The 22,148-nt window shown below is 43.9% G+C and overlaps 2 protein-coding genes across 4 annotated transcripts in view; one reads left to right on the top strand and one right to left on the bottom strand.

Moving 5' to 3' along the window:
- The window catches only part of SYN3 (synapsin III), a 299,108-nt gene extending 295,762 nt beyond the window's left edge, over nucleotides 1-3,346 (top strand). Inside the window, exons 15-16 of the mRNA XM_067559393.1 lie at nucleotides 886-1,183; nucleotides 2,556-3,346. Coding sequence (XP_067415494.1) covers nucleotides 886-1,183; nucleotides 2,556-2,688 — 431 coding nt within the window. The 3' untranslated portion in view covers nucleotides 2,689-3,346. The remainder of the gene's footprint in view (nucleotides 1-885; nucleotides 1,184-2,555) is intronic.
- Nucleotides 3,347-7,810: 4,464 nt separating this feature from the next.
- On the bottom strand, nucleotides 7,811-21,345 carry FBXO7 (F-box protein 7). Of its 3 annotated transcripts, none has more exons than XM_067559388.1 (9): nucleotides 21,079-21,345; nucleotides 19,192-19,495; nucleotides 16,101-16,328; nucleotides 14,601-14,742; nucleotides 13,307-13,390; nucleotides 11,619-11,714; nucleotides 10,408-10,584; nucleotides 9,630-9,667; nucleotides 7,811-8,560 (listed from the first exon to the last, which is right to left on the bottom strand). In XM_067559388.1, the coding sequence occupies exons 1-9, from the start codon at nucleotides 21,318-21,320 to the stop codon at nucleotides 8,156-8,158; spliced, it is 1,716 nt and encodes a 571-aa protein (XP_067415489.1). In that variant the 5' UTR covers nucleotides 21,321-21,345; the 3' UTR covers nucleotides 7,811-8,155. The 3 variants fall into 3 exon arrangements, with proteins under 3 accessions (XP_067415489.1, XP_067415491.1, XP_067415490.1); XM_067559390.1 differs by having other exon boundaries at nucleotides 21,034-21,147; XM_067559389.1 differs by lacking the exon at nucleotides 13,307-13,390.
- Nucleotides 21,346-22,148: the final 803 nt, after the last annotated feature.

The following is a 22,148-nucleotide window of genomic DNA, read 5'->3' as shown; positions in this document are numbered from 1 at the left end:
TCAACCCCTCACTGAAATCATAGCCAGCGGTTGCAATGAAATACAGCAACTGTTCGGTGCACAGTGATAACATTACACAAGAGTTCAGAAAAGGAAGTGAAGAATAGCACAGCCACTGGCAAATGCAGGCAGAATTGAGCTCAACAGAACGTGATTGCCCAAGTTGGAATTTGACTTAGAAATTGGAGTAACACCTTTACTCATGCATAAAAGTACATGGGATCTTTAAAGACTCCCCCCCCCCCCAGGTTTCCTTTTTGAAATGGTGCATAAAATATTAAGGGACACACATCTGTCTCTTTTCACTCGTCAGGAGCATCGTTTTTATGTGTCTTTAGGATAGCAGAAACATCAAGCTTTGCTTTGAGGGTCTCTGACTCAAAATTACTGAAGCATCCACCCACTGGTCATGTTATAACATAGAGGAATGGATAATGATGTGGCATACAAGCCCCTCTCGTAACTATCCTTGGAACGTGCTGTCGACTTAAACCAGCAGACCCAATTTCCATTTTCTGTGCGGAGAGCTAGTTCTCCCATTTATTCCAACCTTCCTTCCTAAGAATTCAGGCTCACACACAAGACTCATCAAGGACAAGCAATGGTAACAAATCACATGGAGAACTAAGGCATGCCAAGACAGTTCTACCTGGGAGAAGGAGCTAAGAAGGCAAAGAACTGTACAGCAGCAACGCTGTAGATGTGGCCAGGCTGCCAATTACCATCAGGCTAATGGCATCCAACGTCCATAACAAATATTTTTCCTTAGCTGTCTGCATAAAATGAGTCTGAAATGTTTCTCCTTTCATTAGATCCTGTTCCCCCGTGCAGCTGCTCCTTGTTTAATGTGTGTCTTGTGCACCTTTGTGTCCATGTTCCCTGCAGGGGGTCCACGCCAGCCTCAGGGATCTCAGCCTCCGCGGACGGGAGCACCTCCCCAGCAACGGCTCTCTCCTCAGGGCCAGCAGCCCCAGAGTCCCCCGTCTAGCTCACCTCAGCAGCAGAGGTCGCCTGGATCCCCCCAGCAAACACAATCTGCCACTGGGACCTCCCCAGTCCAGGCCTCCAAGCCAGGCATCTTCCCACCACAGCAGCCTAGGCCCCCAGCCCAAGGACGGGCTCCTGCTCAGCAAGGCCTTGGTGAAACACCCAAACAGCAGGCCACCCCACATCCACATCTGAAGTAGGTGCCCTTTAAGCTAACAGGTTTGTAGATCTGAAAAAGAGTGTCCTGGCTTAGTAGACAGGCTAGTGCCTATCTGATCCCTTGTTGACAGGCAACAGCATTCTCGGAGACTCAATGTTTGGCAATAGTGAAGGCCCCGGTGCTGATGGTCCCCATGGAATTGGCCTTGGCAGATCCTTGGACCACTTTTGAACATTTTTCAGGGGGAAGAAGTTCTTTGCAACTCTGAGATTTCACATTCTTCCTCTCACACATTCTTTATCCTTCCCCTTCCCTCCTGCAAGGTATCATAGCTGCCATCCTCCAAGCCAAGGAATACATCATTGTCACCTTATTAGCCAGAAAGATGTGAATCACTCCTTCACTCTCCGGTGAGGTTGGGGTCTGCACAAGGCTTTGTTGCCCTAAATTTCCCATCATTGGTAGAAAGACTGGGAGCACTACTATAAAGAGGGATCCAGATGGCCACTGCTGTGCTAAGCACCATGGCAGAACAGTGCATGTGGTGCTCAAAACCCAGATGACCACTAGTGGGAGCTGACCTGGCAGTAGCAATGAGTGGAGATGCCCATCTTGTAAGAAATGCCTAGACAAAGCCAGAAGGGCTGGGTGTACTGCTAATTCTGCCATCCTGCAGAGCGGGAAACATGCTTGGGTTTCCTGCATGATGAACCACTGGACATTAGTCTGGCCTCACCAGCGCACACAGCCTCTGGCAGTGGAAAACGGAGATTTTGAAAATTAAGCTGGGTCTCTGAGTCAGCTGTGCAGAGTACTAGGATGGCATCCATAATCATCTCTTCTACTGCCATGGGTGCAGCTGGGACCATTGCTTTTCTTCACATATGGGATTTGCATTTTATTGAGGTTTGTAAATGATAGCTGTTCCCTTGCTTTGGCCTTAGCTGTAATGTATGTATTACGTACTTCTGGTGAGGGAGTCACAAAACAGAGAGGCAAGGACCCTAGCTGGGAAGTGCACGGTACCACATTCATTAGTGGAGATGAACTGGTGCTCAATTCAACTCCAATTGTATTCAATGGAAGTCTTTCCATTCACTTTAATGAGAGTTGGATTTGGGCCTATTGTCAGTTGTGATAGCAGAGACCCAAATAGGCATTTGTAAAAATGACATTGAAAACCCTGCCTCAAGCTCTCCACATCCCAAACATTGCCTGAACTGTGAATATCAGAGCCATCAGTTTCCCAATAGGACTTAGGTGCCTTCTCAACATACAGAGAACCTCATTCTGTCCTTGGCTGCAAACGCAGCATAGCATCAGTGACCGATTTTGAACTGCCATCCTCCCCTGCCCAAATGAAGCCAACATCAGTCTTGCTGAACATGAGTGTCCTTTTCTGTTTCAGCAAATCCCAGTCCCTGACGAACACCTTCAGCATATCTGACTCATCACAGCGGGGAAACACCAATGAAGATGAGGCAAAAGCTGAAACTATCCGCAACCTGAGGAAGTCTTTTGCTAGCCTGTTTTCTGATTAACATCCCTGGAGTAAGATCAGTGCTTTTGATAGCCCACTCTCTTCATATCAAGCTATCGGATGTCATCCTGGAATTTACTCATTGGTACCTAATGGTTTATGAAAAATCTGGGACCATAATCCTTCAAGTTGTCTTTTCTAAATGTGTTTTACCCAGGAATTAGTTAGCTCTAGAGGTTTTAATTTTAAGGGTTATTCCACACTGGCCAGAAAAGTGACTGTGTAAGAATGGCACTGTCTCACTTGTTAGATCTGCTGTGTGCATACTCAGCATGAAAGCTGCTTGCTTGAGTGACTGAAATAATTTCAAAGTATTTTTTTTCTCCTGTTATCCCTTCCAGAGCCAACACAGCTATTGGAGAGCAAATTAGATTTATTTTGACTTGCACATTATCAACAGACTGAATAACTAAGTTCCAATTACAGAATCTTTATTCTTGTTGAGGCTGAGCCTGAAGGAACAGAGTTCGATTTCTGATGCAAATGTGCAGAGATAGAAGTTAGAATAAACTTCTGTTTACTTGTACAGTGAGCATGTTTGATCTGGAAATCATGGAGCCATCTTACCAGTAGCAATTTAAATGTCTGTTTCATGCCTTGAGTCTGTTTCCTATATGTGTTTCTTTATTTCTGGGTAAAAAGGTGTCATGTTCTAATCCTACAGCCATAGCTCAAAAACAAACCAGAAAATAAGACAATTTATGTTCAAATACAGTTCATACAAACTCCAGATAAAAACCATCCAAGCTGTGTAATCTGACTTGGTTGTGTCTGGCTAATGATCCCCTAGGGCAAGACTAATTAGTAGCAGAGTTTATGAGGTGTTCATACCCGGTGTCAAGTCTTCCATGCTACAGAACAGAAAGAGACATGGGGTGAAATCCTGGCCCCACTTAAGTCTATGAAAAACTCCCTTTGACTTAAGAGGGGTCAGGATTTCACCCATGCAGTCAATGGAAGGTGAGAGGCCTGTGACTGGATGGCTTCTCTCTGGAGAACTATCACTTGGGAGGGGAACAACCAGCAGAGCCAGGTGACCTCAGAGTGGGAAGACAATGTATTCAGAACCAGTTTACAGCTGGAGCCCTGATGTATTTGATTGCCTGCTTTTTAATGACTGCCCCTGAAGAACCTCCCCTGGGGCAGGATACCAGTATTAGGGGTGTCCCAAAGAATTAGTTTTCTGGAGAACTCTTAAGGGACCAATTTGAGATGAACCATTGCATGCTATGTTTTCCCTTGTGGCATGTGACAGTCTAAATCAGGGGCATGTGGACTGAGCAATTGCAAAAATGAGCATGACAGAAGCTACATAAACAGCTGGACATTAATGGAACTAGGACAGTTTACACCAGCTAAGGCTCTGCTGCCTGTTGGATTTATAACGCACAACTTTTGCTTGGTGGGGAGCCTCTTTGACATGCTAGTTGGACCAATGAATTATGTCTGTAGGTCAATATTAAAGGGAAAATAACCTCCTGATTTATCATTTTTCCTTCTGTGCTTCTAGATCTTCCTTCTGGGTTTGCTAAATGGTGAAACATGTAACACTGTAAATACAAGTTATTGCTCCTGTGCAGGAGAGAGAAAGTGGAGCCTGCTGCTTTGCCATCTGCAGGAGCAATAAAGAGATGACAAATGGCCTTGACTTGCCATGATCACACACTGTATCACTGCAAAAACAATAGCTAATTTAACAGGCTCCCTTTTGTGGAGAGAAGGTAGTGCAACTGTGGTGTGTGTGTGTGTGTGTGTGTGTGTGTGGAGATGTCTCTTCCTTCTCTACACACACACCCACCCACCATCACCACTGCCAGCACCCCCTAACTCATAGGCTCTTTCTTTTCTATCTAGGCTTTTCTGGGGAAAAAATGTTTTCAGGGCACATCATACATGCAAAGAAAAGGGCTAATTGCCAAAAGCCTCAGCTGTTCCACCCTCCACATATAAACCGAATAACTTGTTTTGCTTCCTCTTTCCAGCACCGTCTATGCAAACCCGAAATAAGTAGAAGGCTAGTCTGGGAGTGCACGTCACATCAACCCAAAGTGCTCACTGTAATGCCAATTAGAGCACTTGCTAATGCCGCTGCTAAGAGCAGTACCTTCCACTCTTCACTGCTATAGGCTAACAGCATTGACTCTGTGCAAAGGCAACTCAACTAAGGGAATACAAACTGAAGGTAATATTTAGCGCTCCTCAATTGCCTCAGGCCTAGTAACCAGAATTCTCTTCTGTCCCCTCCATCTCAGGATTACTTTTTAAGACCTCTGTGCAGCTACACGTGCATGCAGCTTCTGAGTGCAAAACCTATGCCTCAGCCATGAGATTCAATTGGAAGGCCCAGATGTGCTCCAGCAGTGCACATTTGATAACAGTGAGCTTTGGGATTAAGGACGGCCGTTTCCCCCCATTTTGCCTCCAGCCCATTTTAGAGTGCAGGTTTTATTAAATTAACAAAGCAATGCTTTGTTCCAAATCAAAGGCCCATGAGAAATTCATTGAATTTAACGCTAGAAGGGATCATTATGATCACCAAGCCTGATCTCCTGTATAACACAGGCCAGAAAACCTCCCCCAGTAATTCCTGCATCAAGCCCTTAACTTGTGATTTGAACTACAGTAGAACCTTAGAGACACAAATGCCTCAGGAATGGCGGTTGTTCGTAACTCTGAAATGTTTGTAACTCTGAACAAAACATTATGGTTGTTTTTCTTTCAAAAATTTACAACTGTACATTGACTTAGTACAGTTTTGAAACTTTACTATGCAGAAGAAAAATGCTGCTTTCCCTTTATCTTTAACATTTAACAGTACTGTACTGTCTTTGGGGATTTTTGGGTTTTGGTTGGGTTTTTTTTTTGGTCTCTGCTGCTGCCTGGCTGCGTACTTCCAGTCCCAAATGAGGTGTGTGGTTGACTGGTCAGTTTGTAACACTGGTGTTCATAATTCTGAGGTTCTGCTGTACTGTACTCACTTGGAAAGATATGTAGTCTTGATGTACTGACTCCCAAGTGATGGAGAAGCCACCACATCTCTGAGTAAATTGTTTCACTAGTTAACTACCATCACTGTTAAAAAAACCAAAAAACCAAAACTCTTGTCCTTTATAGAAGCTTCTGGTTGCTATAGTGTGTGTGGTCCTTTGTATACCCCACGCCAGCAGGGACAGCAATGCCAGCATAATTCTGAGATATTTAGGCTAGGTGAAGCCACAGATGTTCACAACCCCTATCATATTTTACATACATTAATATGTGCCCGATTTAGTCTCTATTCATACTGCTATGGTATTATCTGGCTACTGCAGGAGACCAAAAGAACTACAATAGCTGACATAAGAGCAAGCCATCAGTCTCTAATTAAACCAAGAAAGATGTAGGGGTGCATCAACAGTTCAGAAAGCAACTCAGTATTTTATATCAAAGAAATCTCCAGTTTAAAGGGATACGGTCAAAATTATAAATCTAAGGCACTGAAGTTTTGGCAGCATAGCTATATGCCAGGTAGGTGCATGGAAAAAGTCACCTCACAAAATCAACATAAATGAGCCACAAAAAACCCTACTGTAGACACAGTTATACCAGCAAAAGTCCTTATGGCATATTTCATTTGGGGAACCAGAATAAACTATACCAGCACAAACACTCGTCAGTGTAAACTGTCTCATCACAGCGCAGGTTTAGCTGTATATCTAGCTCTACCAGCAAACCCTTTCAAGGGTAGACAGGACCGAAGAGTTGCTCTATGCTGAGATGTTTCAAAGTGTAGGTCTGAGCTCCAGCATTCCATGTCTTTTCTTGACAATCAGTCTTTTTAGCAAAACATTTTTTTAAAAACCCTACTTAGCGTATATTTATAATAGGTCATGCAGTGGCTCTGACCAGAGCAGGGGTCTGGAAGGGTGGGTACAGCAAGACAGTAACAAAGTTATGGCATTACAAGGAGAGGGTTGTTTTGATTTTAAACAAAGAATCAAGGTTAAAAAATGTACCTCTTTGTCTGAACTGCTCACACACTACCGCTGTAATACCAAAGGTGTCAGTGCTACTGGCACACACTGTATGAGGTAACAAAATACAACTGGATTATAGCTGCTGCTTTGATAGCAAAAGACAGGAAAAACTACTCTTAATTTCCTTTGTCTCAACCTGTAGCAAGAGACTGGGAAATATCAATAAAATGGCAGCTGTCATGGAGTGTTAACAGCACTATTTCACACCTGCAGACATAGAGAAAACTATTCTCAAAAAGTTTGGAAAAGTCATTAAACAAATATATATTCTTTAGTAAAGATCCACTCTATAGCTAATTACTGCAGTTTTCTTTTAACTAGGCCAGATGTAGTCCCAGTCTCAATAACTGTGTATGTTCATGGAATGATCTGTTAGGACTTGCTTTGGCTATGGACCTATTAGCTGCTTCCTTAATTAAAATGGGGACATGTTAATGGTGCTGATAACACATGCTGAGAAGTGTATCATTTGATACTGCAGTAATGGGGTCACATACCAGTCATGTGGGAAGTCACTCAGGGTGGCCTGCTGCCATCTTTTCTCCACTCCAGCCAGGAGGGTCAGCTTATTTTACTGTACTAGGTAGCTTAGCCAGCTGGAAAAGGTTTATTTTTGCTCTGTTTTTAAACACACACAAAAAAAATGCCTTCACCCACTATATGCAAAAGCAAACAGTCTAAAGAATGAGGGAAACAGATGCATTTTGTAAGTTTGCTGCAAGTCTTTGCATTTTGCTTGTGCTTTTGTTCAAACTTTTAGGTTGCACTGTAGCATGTTTTTATTCAGCTGTTTGTAAGATGAACTGTTTTGTGATATTATTTATGCAGTAAAAAAGAAACCTAGCCCTGTACTCTTTGTGCATTGAGTCCTGACACCAAAATTGCTTTTTAAATAATAATAATTAAAAAAACCAGCAAAGAGAAAGTAATTAATCAACTTTAGGAACACTTCAGACACTCAAACACCAGTTCTAGCATCTTAAACAGTATGGGAAGAGAAGGGTCCCTTATTGACAAAGGCTTTTAGCCAGTTGGATTATAGAAGCCATCATATATCCCAAGCACTTAATTCAATCACTCAAATAACAAAAAATCAGACAAGCATAGTATTTGCGCTTAAAGTGCTCTTTATCTGATGCAGCAAATATTAGGCCAACAACCTTCTGCTCTCTAGTAGCATTTCACAAATGATTAGAGAGGGGGAAAAACAGTAGCACAAACTGTCGAGTCAGAGCTCCTTTGGAAATTGCATTCAATTCTAGGTGGTGCAGGGTTACCTCTTCCACAGAGCTTAAGTGAACCCATGCCTTGTGGTCAAGACACCCTTGTGCCCATGCATTCTCACCATAATCAGAAGGGAAGGCTGATGTTAGTGCCCTGATGTGATCTCCGGCAGTTAGAAAGCAAGCTCAGGAATTAAAATTAGAAACCCATCAAAGGAAGAGGTGGCAGTCAGATGAATGAGCGGCGGATGTCAATTGGGCGGCCTCGGCTGGGTCTGAAGGGAAATCTGTCACTTGGACCAGCTCGTCCTGGAAGCGTTGGATTTGGCCCTGGCAGAGAGCCAATCGGATCAAAATGCGGTCTGAATGGAGGAAATCGGCCTGGCGCCTCCCCTGGGCCAGGAATGAGCGAGTTAATCGGATCTCCAACATATGGAAGTGTTGGTCTCTCATCATATTCGCCACCAATGATCATTGGGGGATAGATGGAGTTAGGAGAGAATGGGTTGGGAGGGAAGGGATTTGGGTAGAATGGGCTGGGATGAAATGGAATGGGATGAGGTGGTGGGGGCAGAAACATCATGTGCCTCCATCTCAGGGCTTCCTTTTTCTGCTTTAGTTTCTTCTTGTACAGCTGCAGAAAGAAACAAAATGGGAGTTTAAATTCTAGTACTGCTTATTGTTCTAGCTTCACCCACACAGATTTCCTTCACACACTTGTTACAGGCATAAAGGACAAGGGAGCAGTTATTTGCAACATGCACATTAATGAAGCAGCTGCCTGTATTCAAACCATAGCGGGACTGTCCTAATTCAGCAGATTCAGACCATCCTTCTGAGCATCAGACATTTCTGTGGAAAGGGCTCTGACTTGGTCGGTCTCTCTCTCTCTCTATTTGGATTCCCATCCAATTAGAACCACAACACTACATGATTTCTTGGATTTACTTTAAACCTCTGGGGCCAAATTTACCCCTGGTTTAATTCCACTGAAATTGTCACGGTTACACCAATTTTTGTGTTTTGTGTGTACAATTAATTTTGTGTTTTATGGCTGCTTTGGGATCTAAATATTTGCCAAAAAATGTCCAAAAAAAAAACAAACCATAGAAATGAAATACCATAGAGACAGAGCTAATTTACATTTTCCCCACAGAGGGTTACTTATAACTACATGAATCATATGAAGTAAAATTTGTGGCATTATGCATATTTTAGACAGGAAAACTGAGACAGTGAGCAGTTAAGAGATTTGTCCAATGTGTCAGTGACTCCTAGTCTCGTCTCTTGCTCTAATCACTAGAGGATACTACTTTTCTAGCTAAAGAGGTCATTTGAGAATCAATAGTAACTTTTCCAAACAGGACCTGGTATCAGACTCAGTCACACTGTTCTAGAAGACCCATGAGATTCTCCCATCCTTGCCTCTCAAGGTCTAAAAGAGCAACCATCCTTCCTGCCAAAGACTGAATACAGCTCTCTGCAGAAATCCTCAAATCTATTCTAGAGGAGACAAAGAGAGCACTCGGAGTGATACAATGTATTTTCTCCTACCTGAGCTGAATACGATGTGCACATGAAGATCTCAGCTCCCAACATCTTAGAACCTAACCTCTGCTCCCACTTAATCTCAAGCTTGACACTCATTCTTAAACAAGCCATGGAGATTTATTCCAAAGAGAACATATATAATACCCACATACCTCTTTCCAGTCTGTGTCGCGAGGCCTAGCAATTGGATCTGTAAAGAAAAGGGGCAAAATTTAAATAAGCAATTTATTTTTAAAAATCACATTCATACCGAGTTGCATAAGCAGATAGTTTTTCCTTTTAATTTTGTGAGGGTTTGCAAATGAGGCAGGCGATCAGACCCTAAGTGCCTTTGCATATAAAAAGTCAGTATCCTTCAATTGAGACATTAGGACTCCTGGAAGATGTACTGCCAGGAATACTACACACTACTACTACACACACTCTGCTTCACACCAAATTTCAAGCTTCTGTATCTATTCATCAACTACAAAAACCCTAGAAATATTGCCAGTGAGAGTGTGACAGCCATTTGCCTCTCAACCTGTGACTATTTAGTTTCCAAAAGAACTTCTTGTGAGGGACTCTGGAAAAGGTTTTTTCCTCTCTTCATCTTTGCAGTAAAGAACCTAAGTGTTTATAGAAAGAGCTGAAAACTAGGAGACTCAGCACCAAGTGATGGACCAGCTCTCTGTGGACCACCAGCAAGTGTTTGGCAGATCATCAGTTGCCCACAATCTAAGAATCACTGAAGGAAGCATCTCTCTGTATTATGCTTCCAACTAGTCAATACTTCAATAGAATGATTAATTAATAAATTCACTCTCCATTTTTAGGAAACAGAGGCCTGAAGAAGCCTCTTGTCAAACTGAGCTTAAGAGGGAAGGTGGCAGCCCTGGCCTCTGTTCATATGGATACACAATTAAGGAGAAGGGTGCATGTAGGAATCACCTCTGAAATCCCGCAGGTATATAAATCTCCATAAAAGCTGGTCATTGGAAGCTGTGTAGAGGTCCCGGCTGACCGCAGACAGAGAGAGGAGTGAGCGGATGTCCAGAAGTCGGAAAATCCGTAGCTTCAGTTCGAGAGGAAGAACTACCAAGCCAAACACATCTGGCAGGTTCAGAGCTAGAATGGGAGGTGGTGAGAAAGCAGCATTATTTGCAATAATTGAGAGTCAACCCCATCATCAAGGGGTCCTTTCCTGGTTTGGAAACATATTATTTTCCCTTAAGTCATTTCCCGTGGATCTTTCAGTTGCATTAGTTAACTCTAGAAGTGTTATGATGAAATTTACTATAACAGATTGGAGAGATACCCTTTCTGCACATATGTGAAGTGGACAAAATATGAATACAGCACTGGTACTTGTCTATGCTCCACAATATTGTTCTTCGTAAACTTAAGATGCCCCATGGAACTAATCATGTTTTACAGACTACGTAACAGAGCAAGAGGTTGGAAAGGTAAAAGCAATAGTTGTCTAATTCCAGTAATCCACATAAGCCACATTCAAGAAAGAACCTGAATTCACATGAAAACGCAACAAAATCCAAAGAAACTCCAAGAGAGTGAATTTATCATTGAGTTTGTCTTTGGTTTGTGAGGCTGAGATCTAGTCTGGCAATTCCTGTATAAACAAAGTATGCTTTACTATTGCCACACAAATCACCAAGCTGGGTTACTTCACACCATTCCTTCCAACATCTCAGTAACCAACTAGTAAGAATGTCACTCCCACAATTAGAACACAAAATGTAATACTGCACAGCTTTTCTCCAGTCTGACAAAGGACCAGACCTACAGCACAGAACTTCAGCCAAGAAATTCAGCACTTTAAGGCTGGTTGCTACTTTGTCATCGTCACACATGGGAAATAGTCTTTCCAGCTGTATCAGCAAGGGTACAAATCTTCAGCCCATTAAGTGAAAATCAAATGTTATGTTTAACTTGAACTACACAAGCAATTTCAGATTTTTAAGAGAGTTGTATTAACATGTCTAAAATTAGAAGATGACAAATTTAATTTCTTTAAAAGTAGGGTATATTTCTCTATTCTTACTCTCTATGTAGCCAGCACTAATGTTATTTGTGACTCTTTCTATGTAGTCCTTTGGATAGATCCCAACTGATAACATACCAACTTGTTTCACTGATGTTACCTTGTCGGGCAGCAGCCAGAAGAGGGTACACCAGCTGGTCTTTAAAGAGGCGGGATAGTTTCTGAAGATCTTTGTATATCCTTCCAACATTTTCCTCTACCAAAATAAAATGGAAGAGGGTTTAACTTCAAGAAGTTGTTTTACAAAATACAAGGCAGAAAGGTTTGTGGATTAAATTTTATGCACAAACAGAACTCTCTAGTTCATGAAGTTTTCATTTTTAATATGAAGGAAACAACAAAGTAAAATACTTTATTTGGGATGGAACAAAATAAGAGAAAAGGCACTGGACCTGGCCAAATCACAGCAGGGGTGAAAGAAATAAAACTAAGAATCCTGTCTGATGTATTACTATTTCCATTACATAGTGTGTTGGAATCCCCATCAAGGATCAGGTATCCTCTGTTAGGTATTCTACAAAGCCCTCTTTAAATCATCCTGCTGTGACTACACAGGGCAGAGAGCTGTGATAAGCCAGCAGAATAGTTTTAGGAAAGGATGGATTTTCAGCCTTCAGTTGGGAGTTCCTTACATTTCTGAGATTATCAGGTCATGGTCATTAATTTACTGAGTTTTTTGGGTACAGACACCTTTGTAACTATTTTTCTCCTTTCTATTGTCTCCAACAATCCAAAAATCAGACATTTAAATATATAATTAGAGTTTTAAAGCAGAACCACTCTGTAGTCCTATCAAGACTTAGAAGTTTCTTAGCAGCTCACAATCCAGTGGACCAGGCCAGTAATTAAGAAGTGTTGCCACCACAGTAATAATGCAATGAACCAAGTTCATAGCACTCATTCAGAAGTAGTCTAGTGTAATCCTTTCACATTTAAAGACTCCAAAAAGAATACTCAAGCAGTTTTTCAAATGAAATTTGCTTACAGACTCCCTATTTTTGCCAGATTTTAGCCAAAGAGCAGGCATACATGCTTGAATTCTTAACCTGACTGATGAGAGGCTTTCTGACAGGAATGGTTGCCCATTCTCTCACTGCAGCAACAGAAGCAAAATGGTGCTGCTTTTGATCATGGATAGTGTCTAGCCCTTTCAATAAAGTTTAGTTTTACCAGGATCTGGGACTACTCAGGATGCAGTGTAATGAAGTACAGCTACTGGCAACAAAGCAGTCCTGCCCTACATTAGAGTACAAAACAGAGTCAGATCTATGATAATGTCAAATCCGGATTTTTTGCATTGGATGTTTCCCTAATTTTGGCATCCTGGAGTCATCTAAGTGGTCAGCACACTTTCTAATAACAACATTTACAATAATTGCAGTGCCACAAAGAGAGTGCTGATGTTAACCACACTGAGCCCCAATTCCCACAAAAACAATAAGTCATGGATGGTCCACCACTGCTGCCTTAGACACACTATATACATCTATATGTTTAGGTAGGAGCCCTGCAAAAAGGGGATTTAACCCAGAAGAAGTCTGATGGCCTCTCAAGGTTCTTCACTTACATAGCTAATCCAGGAAATTCAAATAAACTTAACAGCAAAATTCTAGTTAGTGGTCACACTTCTGTATTCTGTTTTCCTCATGGCTAGCTGCCTCATGAACAGATAGTCACCCACTTTCTTTTATCACCACCTTTGACATCTGTCAAACTTTTGCTGTCAATACTAGTCCCGTCCCTCACTTTTCAGGCTGGCTGTCTTCTAAAAAGTCACATTCTAAATACCTGATTCCTGAAAGCAAATGAAGGATGTTGGCAATAGCTGTAGTCTCTTCACACTTTTAATCTCATTGTTGATTTTTAACGTTGCTGCAAATGCAAAAAAAACCAAACAAACATGTTGAGCGATTACAAGACCACTTCATTACTACCTTATCCTTGGAAACAGTTTATTTTCGTTCCCCCATTCTCCTTCCAGGGAGGGGAACTAGACACAGGACATTTTGCCAAGCAGATAGCAAATCCCATTTTACCTCCCGAAAAAATATACGCAAAATAGCACAGAACAGAGAAAGATCAGTTACCTACAGCAGTTTATCAATTCAAATGGTCATAACAGAGGTAAGAGGTGGCAATGGTACACCATGAACCATTATTTCTAACAAGGTCATAAAAGAAATCTTATACCATAGCAAGGAGTCATTGTTCCTGTTCACTAGTTGAACGCTGTACACAAGATAATCAGTGCACTGCTCCTCTCCATCAGAAATTCAAGTGAGCAGTACCCCTGACTTGGCCAAGGATTAGATTTAAATCCTGGAGAGTAAGACATGCTTCATCACATATCTTGAGAGAACCTATGTGTTTATGCATATTGTAATGAGCGTGGATTTTTTTAATGTATATATACTTTCCATTGAAGTGCACATTTCTGTATCTGAGGTTAGAATCAAACCCAAAATTGACACTGTCTCTGCAAAATGTGGAAGTGTCCAAAATGAGGAGTAAATTAGGATAAAAATACTCCAAATAACCTGGAAATCATTTTAAGAAAAAGAAATTGCACTAATTTTCTGGAATGAACAGTTCTGATTAACTAAAAATGTGGAATTAAGCTTAGGGATGTTGCTAAAGCTACTGCTTGATGAATTGGCAAAAAAAATAAATCTATAATTAGTCTGCGACCTTCAAAAATAGCATGTGTTCACTTTTCCCAACACGTTACTCAAAAGTGAACACTTGGACTGGCTCAGTAACCTAGAGGTATTGCTCTACATTGATAGGTGGGAGACCAGGAACCACCACCTAGGCAAGGAGGCAAGCACATTCAGCACCCGGAGGGAGCACCTCTTCTTGCTTAACTGATTAAGAATCTGCACTAAAAATTCAAAGGAAGTCTAGTCTAGTCATCCCTTGCTGGAAGAATGGTACCTGTGAGCACCACAAGGAGAAAGTAGGGGAAGGGAGAGAGAGATTCCAGAGGAGAAAAGGATAAAGTAGCTTCATGTAACAGTATGTATATGGGATAAAAAAACATAAGTCAAAGCCCAGAGAAGTTTGTAATACTTAGCACAGTTACCATTAATGACAATCAGATCTCCTAAAGGCACACAGGTCAGAGCAGCAGAGCCATCTTCACAGAGGGGATGTGTATACTGCAGTTTATAAACACCTCCACTTCTCCATTTCTCAGGCATAGACACTGCCTTCGCTTCAGTCCCCTGACAGTAAATGAAAAGATAAATAATGCTGCATTCCTGAGCAATCTGACTAAGGCTGAGAAGAACATAAACAGCTACTCAAATCCCAGCAAATATGTGTGTAACAGAATAATCAGTATGTTGGTTCTACAGAGACAGACTACTTAGAGGTGTAATGTGGCATAAAGGTTTTATCAGCATAAGCTTGGGATGGCTACATTAATACATTTATGGCTTCACCACTTGTGAATATACAAGTCAACTTAAAAACTCACATCAGTAAAACCTTTACACCACAATTCACTATGTATCTGGTATATGCCACAGGCTGCTGAAAATTTATATTACGAATGTTTTAAGAAAGGCTGTTGGGACAATTTTCATCTCTCTCTCAGGGAAGCCAGATGCCTTCGTCTTCATGAATCCACGTTTACACACATTACTCGTGTGCCTATATATTAAAAAAATATATTTAACACACACACAATCCCCTCCCCCCACTATATTAAAAGAACACTAAAGTTGCAAAGTCAAACACTCAAAAGTTAGGAAATGCTAGAATTAAGGTTATCTGTGCAACCTTAATTGGCCCTCCTTGTGTATATGCATTATGATACAATCTTTAATTACATGAACATATACTATACTTTCCACAGGAGCCCTGCCTCATTCAGTGCATAGGATGGACAGTGTTCACTGAACAAGCAGCTATTCAAAATTGTTTTCTCTTCACTGAACAATGTATGACCAAGTCTTATTTATTTTACAATACTTAAACCCTGCTCTGAAGACAGAATTATTAATTTCCCCATAGACTTTCCTATGGCACTCACCACTGCAGTACCCATGTGTGTCACTCCATTTGTTTCCTCACAATTTTGTGCTGCAGCCTCAATTGCTACTTCCAAGGCTGCTGGCTGAACTGAAGAGGCATAGCTCACAGTGGCTATGACTACAGTGAATCAGAGCATCCTAAAACTAGTTGTCAAGACGGGAGGGAAAATGCTCATCATATGCAGATTTAAGGCCTTCTTAATCACATTAACAACCATCTCAGCTGAACACCAATGAAATTGTCAAATTGTGGGGGGGAGGGGATTGTAACAAAGACATCCATTGTTATAGACTTTGTTCCTATACATATGAAAAGGAACTCATACCAAATTAGAAGGCAGGCAGTCAATATATAGTGTTGGTATATATGAAGCATGTTGTCAAGATAAACTAGAGAAGCTGGTACTTCAGCTCCCCATGCTGCTGAGAGGGATATAAATGATCAACAGTACCTCTTTAAGCACAGATACATGAAGAACAATATTCCAGATATTCCAATTTTTCGCCTACTAAGAGGAAGGTTTCTCTCTTAGTTTTGAACTTACCTGAGGTACATAACCTGTCTCCATCATGAGAAGATGTACCAGAACTATCAAGGCATCGTTGGCACTGATACATTCAGCAGAATGGTAGAGGGTCTCCAAGGAGTGTGGTACTTCCCCATCCACAGCTTCACTGCACAGCATTGGCTCAGAAGGATAAGACCCTGTACCTTCCTCCAGATCAACATCATCTGGGACTAGCCCAGAAGCAAACTCTAGACTGGATTCTGCCTTAAAGGAAAAGCAATAAAAAGAAGGTAGCATTAAGAAACTTATGCCTACACATGGATTAAGTTGATAACCCTGCTAGCTCCTCCAGTCTTCTTTCAGCTGTATTGTGAAGCTCTGATTTGGGGATACATACTGGTCAGTCATTCAGCATTGCTGTGCACAGATCAGAAGGATTCCACTTTTGAATGACAGCCCCTCTTGTATTTGAGAAAGGTTTTTCTTGCACTACAACACAAAGCATGAAGAGACAGGATGTCTTGGGGTCAGGGCTCTAGACTTAATTCAATTCTTGGCCCTGCCATAGACTTCCTGTGTGATATTCACCAAGTAACAATCTCTGTGCTGCAGTTTCCCATATGTAAAATGGGAATACTACTATTACTCCATAGGAGATGCGTGGAGGGTATGCAGGGACAAGTGCCGCCGCCGCCGCCCCCCCCCCCAGATTTCTGCTTGGCCTGCCAGGGGTGGGAGGGTAGGGAGAGGAGCTCTGTTCTTCTCCCACTGAGCCTGCGCCCTTCAGCCCCTGTCCTCGGCAGCCAGGCCTGGGCAGGGAGCAGTACTGAGCCATTCCTCATGCTGGCTGAGGTTGACCACTCCAGGTAGCTGCTCTGTGCAGCATGGCAGCTGCCTGCAAGAACCCAATTGATGAGGCAGTGGTGGTGGCCCGCCCCCTGCACTCCCCACCTGGGCCCAGCTGCTGGGGACAGGAGCTAAGCAAGCCAAGGCAGCCCTTCCTTCCCCCCCACTCCCACCCCAGCACGCTTCCAGCTCGCTCAGCCCGTCCCGGGCAACTGGGCTGGGGGAAGAAGCAGAGAGGGTGGGCTGCCACCTCCCTAGCTGGGCTCTCTGTCAGACAGCCGCTGCACTGCACAGGGGCAGTGACCTGGAGTGGCCGCCTTCAGCCAACATGAGAAGTGACTCTGTCCAGTTCCCCGCACGAACCTGGCTGCCAGGGAGAGTGACTGTGAGCCAGAAACATGCTGGGGGGAGGCAAGCGGAAGACGGACAGAGCCCTCTCCCCGCTCCATGCAGGTAACTCTGGTGGGGCAGGGAGAGGGAGGCAGCCTGAGACTGGGCGCAGGACAGGGAATCACTGGGAAGCCGCCAGGAGCAGGTTCCCTGACCACTGCTCAGCCGCAGGTAGGGGCATTGCCAGTGCCTTCTCTGCTGAGGTGTCCACAAGCTCCAGAGAGACACGAGTGTCATAAGTCTTCGAGGGCAAGGGCTGGCCCCAGCCAGGCCTAGAAGCATGTGTTCCCCGCTCCTGTGGCCCCAGCCTCTCAGGAGCCAGCAGGATCGGCTGGCCTGGCTCAGGGAAGTGGGGCTGGAAATTCCTCCCAGAGGCGACACATGAGGTGGTCCCGTGTCACCCCCTTTACATTGTGTCACTCCTCCAGTATGAGGAGGCACAAGTCATCTATCACTGCTATTTTTGTCTGCTTTGTCTATTTGTAATACAGGCTCAGCAGGACACCATCTTTCTATTATGTGTGATTGGTGTTGTACATACAATAGGCTTGTTGGCACTATTCTGCTACAAATAAATAATGTATTGAAGCACTATAAAGATTCTTACAGCAGGCTACAGGGCACAACTCTACACAGTATGGCATCACCATTTGTCAAAATTCAAGGTAGCTGACCAAAAATGACAAGTCTAAGATTGGTCCAGAATGCCCAAGATTCTTTGTAAATGAAATTATTCCCAGCCCCTCAGATCTACTTCTCAAAGGAGTGTTCCCTCCAAAATCATAAAGGCTGGTGGCCTCACCGCACTCTCCCTTCTAGTAAGATAGCATTGCCTTAAAGCCAGACATTCAGATTTTACAACGTATAGTATGATTATTAAATGGCCCCTGAAAACTGTCTCAGATATAATTAAAAAAAGGCAATTTACACTGTTTTTCAAATTTTTACAATTCTTTAGTTTTGTGGCACGTTAACAGAATACTTGGAAACTTGCTCTCCACTTTTTCCTAAATTATGGGGGGAAAGCCCGCTTGAAAGAAGAAAGAAAATTTCCCTTATAGAGTAATTCCTGTTTCATGTGTTTGATTAATGTCTGAACTTTTCTGAAACGAGGAGCTGGTCTTTTAACAGTAAAATATTGGGGTGGTGGCCACACGACATTTTACTTTTTCTAGAATGTCCTATCTCACCCCTTAATTTATATTAAGATTTATTTTTCAAATTTTCACATTGGGGGTCACAAAAACTATACCAAGATGCTCCACACTTGTGGTTTAGGATGGTTTGTGTGTTGGAATCAACCCTAAAGTGACATTTTTAAAACGAACTGTTTTTACAGAATAACCTACTTCACGACAAACTCTTTAAACCATGGACATGATTTCAATAGATTACAAAAAACTCGTCCAATGGACATTATTTCAGAATGGCTCAGCTTAGGGCTCGGGGCAGGAAAAGGGGGGACAGTTTAGGGCTTGGAGCAGGAAAAGGGGGGTACACCCACATATTCCTGCGGCAAGTATTAGGAGTGGCTTTTTAAAAAGAGGCAGTGAAGATGGGAGAAGAACACACTCTGAGCTCCCTTGAAAAGGGTGAGTGTTTCTGCAGAAATCTGATTACAGATCTCTATATTTTGCTAACCGACTCAAGTGGAATTTGAAACACCTTGGAACCACTTAAAGTCTCTGGCATGGATACACGTTAATACACTTTAATAAATTATAAACAGAGACAATATTAGACAGACAACAGATTGCCCATATACCAGGCAAGCACCAAGAGCTATAATACTCCAAGGATACTCTCTATTATAAAGTCTAGCAATCAGCATTGTTAACATGTGGTTGCTTCTTATTTCCTGATCTGTATATCTCAGTCTTTAAGTACTTACCATTTCATCACTCTTCTGTGCATCAGTCTGAGCTTTATGGTCTTCACATGGCCCATTCTGCTCTTTTTTTTCTGGACTGCTGGCCTGACTGGGACTGGTGGTCAAGGTGGATGGTTCGTGATTATTCTGGAGTGGGGGAGGAGGAGGTGAAGATAAGGGTGGGGGTAATATGGCTGCTGCATTGGTCTCGTCCAGTAACAAACATATCATATCTCCAGAAACTATCCCGTATGAAGCCAAGGTCTCATGGTCTCCAGTGAGGGCATCTTTGTTGTTCAATGTTATTGCAAACTGGGTATCAGAACTGCAAAGAAATAGAAAAAACTGCAAGGCCATGTCTGGTAGGATCAGTTTAAGTCATACATTCAGATTACACAAATGTATGATATGAATGTTAAATGGTTTTAAGCCTAAATACTGATCTGATTAGTCACATGCCCAAAGAAGCTCTGGGAAAATAAATAATGGGCACAGTATAAAACCAAAATACAAGTTTGTGTTATGTTTGTTTTATGTGTTTATCTGTGTTATAATTGTTTTAACTGACTAAATCACAGAACTTAGAAATTTTGCATACATATAAACCTCCATATCTAAAGAACAGATAATTGCCTCTGCCTGCAGTTTACCCTTATAAACAGATTCTAGGAAGCAGCCACTTGCCCCCAAAACTAACGCCAGCTTCATCAGATGTAGGGCAAAAGTTTTAAATGAATCACTGGGGCAGAATATATTTATTAATGGTTTGTCCTGATGTCTTAGGATAAATTCCCCCTGCCCATGATCTTCTGCAGCATGCACTGTGCTGCCAGCATCTGTATATGCTGCTTGTGAAGCGCTTTGAGATCTTTCAGATGAATATGAAATATATACACAAACATGAAAATATGAATGCACCTATTTTGTTGCTTCTGAGGAAGCTCAATTTTTATTTTTAAAAATCATTTAATAGATTTTATTCTCCTGTAAACAAAGGAACAAGCCTTTCTCACACAAGTCTTTTCACGACTGCTGACATACAGAATCCCCTCTAAGGAGAAGGCTCCGAGGAAAGGTTCCATTTTTGTGTAAATGTTGCGCAATCAGACCTGAGTTAAGCATTTCAGAGAGAGGCGGACAGGTGGTGGAAAGTAACTTTCACTTTTCTATTTATGTAACCATGACTCAGGAAGCAACATTCCGCTTAGCGAGCTCCCTGCGGACTCTTTCATTTCCATTTTTGTGCGACGTGACAAATGAAACTGAAAGCGAGATGGGGCTGCTGAGTAAGCGCCGGGGTTTATTGTTCTAAATCGCCAACCCCAAGTGTTCAAAACTTAGCAGCCGGGTGCGGGGCCCAAAATCACGAGCGGCTTTGAACAGTTCGTGCGGGACTGTGCGCCCTGGGCACACGCCCGTCGTCGTCAGCCTTTGCTCCCGCCCAGGCAGGCGGGCGAGAAGCGTGACTGCACCGTGAGCGCCCCGCCCCCGGCTCCAGCAGCAGTTGCGAGGCTCTACGGGAACCAAGAACCCCAGGATAAAAACCCGAGGCCTGGGGCGGGCGCTGGAGCCACCTGGCCCTAGGCGCCGCGCTGACAAATCATCAGGCCCGCCCAGCGCGGCCAGACAGACAGACCGACCGAGCACTGACTCCGGCCCGGGGGCGGGGCGAGGCGGGCAGTGGCACCGGCGGCACCTGACTGACCTGACTAGCGCACGGGGAAGCCCCGCCCCCCGCAGTCCTGCCCGAGCCGAGCCCCGTCCCCCGCAGCCCTAGGCAAGGTGGTTGGGTTAGCGACATAGGGCACGGCCCCGCCCCCTGCCCTGCTTCGCCTCGCCTCGCGTACTGTGCCCGAATGTTACCTGGCGGGCTAGGGGTGCCTGCGTCCCCGCTCCGCCTTGCGTTACCTGTAGCCCCAAGCTGGTAACAGGGCCTGGCACAGGTGCGCGCGCAGCTCCCCCAGCGTTGGCTCCGCCCCCTGCATCTCGAGCGGGGCCGTCGACTTGTGCATCCGGACCCGGAGCTTCATGGCGGCGGCTCCTGGCTCCCCTCTTAGGCTCCGCTCTGCCAGCTCGGGGTTAGCGGCGGCGGCGAGGGGTCTGCTGGGGATTGTTGTTGTTTTGGTTGGTGAAGCACCACCTCGCTCCATGCGAGCCCAGCCCCCTTCCCGCCCCGCCCCTTCCCGCCCCTAGGTGTTAATGGGGGCGGTGCCCACCCCCAGCTCTCCGCACCAACGGTAACGTTGATGAGCGATGGTTCGGTGCTCACCGCAGCGCCTGCGCACTCCCGAGCATGCACGCAGCAGGAAAGGCTCGAGTCTGCCTGGCTGGATCGATGATTCGGTGCTCTGCTTGCTTCCGATCCGCGAGCGCGCGCAAGTTCTGAACGTATATGTGTGCCAATGGCGCGAGCTTTCTGCCCATGGTGGTGGGAAGTAGAGCGAAATCACGTGGCCACGTCGGCCTTTTCCGCTCGCTTCCCTAGGGGGCGATGGCCTCTGCCTGCTTGGGGCTATCAGCTGTCAGGTCCTCCCCGGTGAGCTCCCCACCCCCACGCCCCTCCATCGCTCCCTGATCCTGAGGGGATGGTGAGTGGGGTGAGGAGGAGCTCAGCTCCACATGACTTCACGCTGGGCTATCCCAGATCTCTCGGCAGTGTTACCATCAATATTGATAACCCCGAGCATTAAAGTGCCTGAGTCTGCCCCCACCGGCCAGGTTCCCCCCACCGACGGAAAGCGTTGGCAGGAAGGCACTTTGCAACTTTTCTGCAGGCCAGGCACAATCTAGTGGTTACAGGACAATGGGAAAATCAGCCATAAGCAGCATGAGCTGATGAACAGAGCATCCTATGCAAATTGACTAATTTAAAAAAAATCTAATTTATAAAATTAGTGGATGAAAGGGAAGTAGTAGGTAGTATATGTCTTGACTCCTCTTTAGTAATGTGTCTGATAAAGTGTCTCATGAAATCTTCC

Source organism: Emydura macquarii, unplaced genomic scaffold (assembly GCF_026122565.2).
Source record: "Emydura macquarii macquarii isolate MOO-44397 ecotype Brisbane River unplaced genomic scaffold, CSIRO-AGI_Emac_v2 contig_2205, whole genome shotgun sequence".
NCBI lineage: Eukaryota > Metazoa > Chordata > Testudines > Chelidae > Emydura > Emydura macquarii.
Note: the sequence above shows the minus strand (reverse complement) of the source record. Positions and strands in the feature narration are given on the sequence as shown.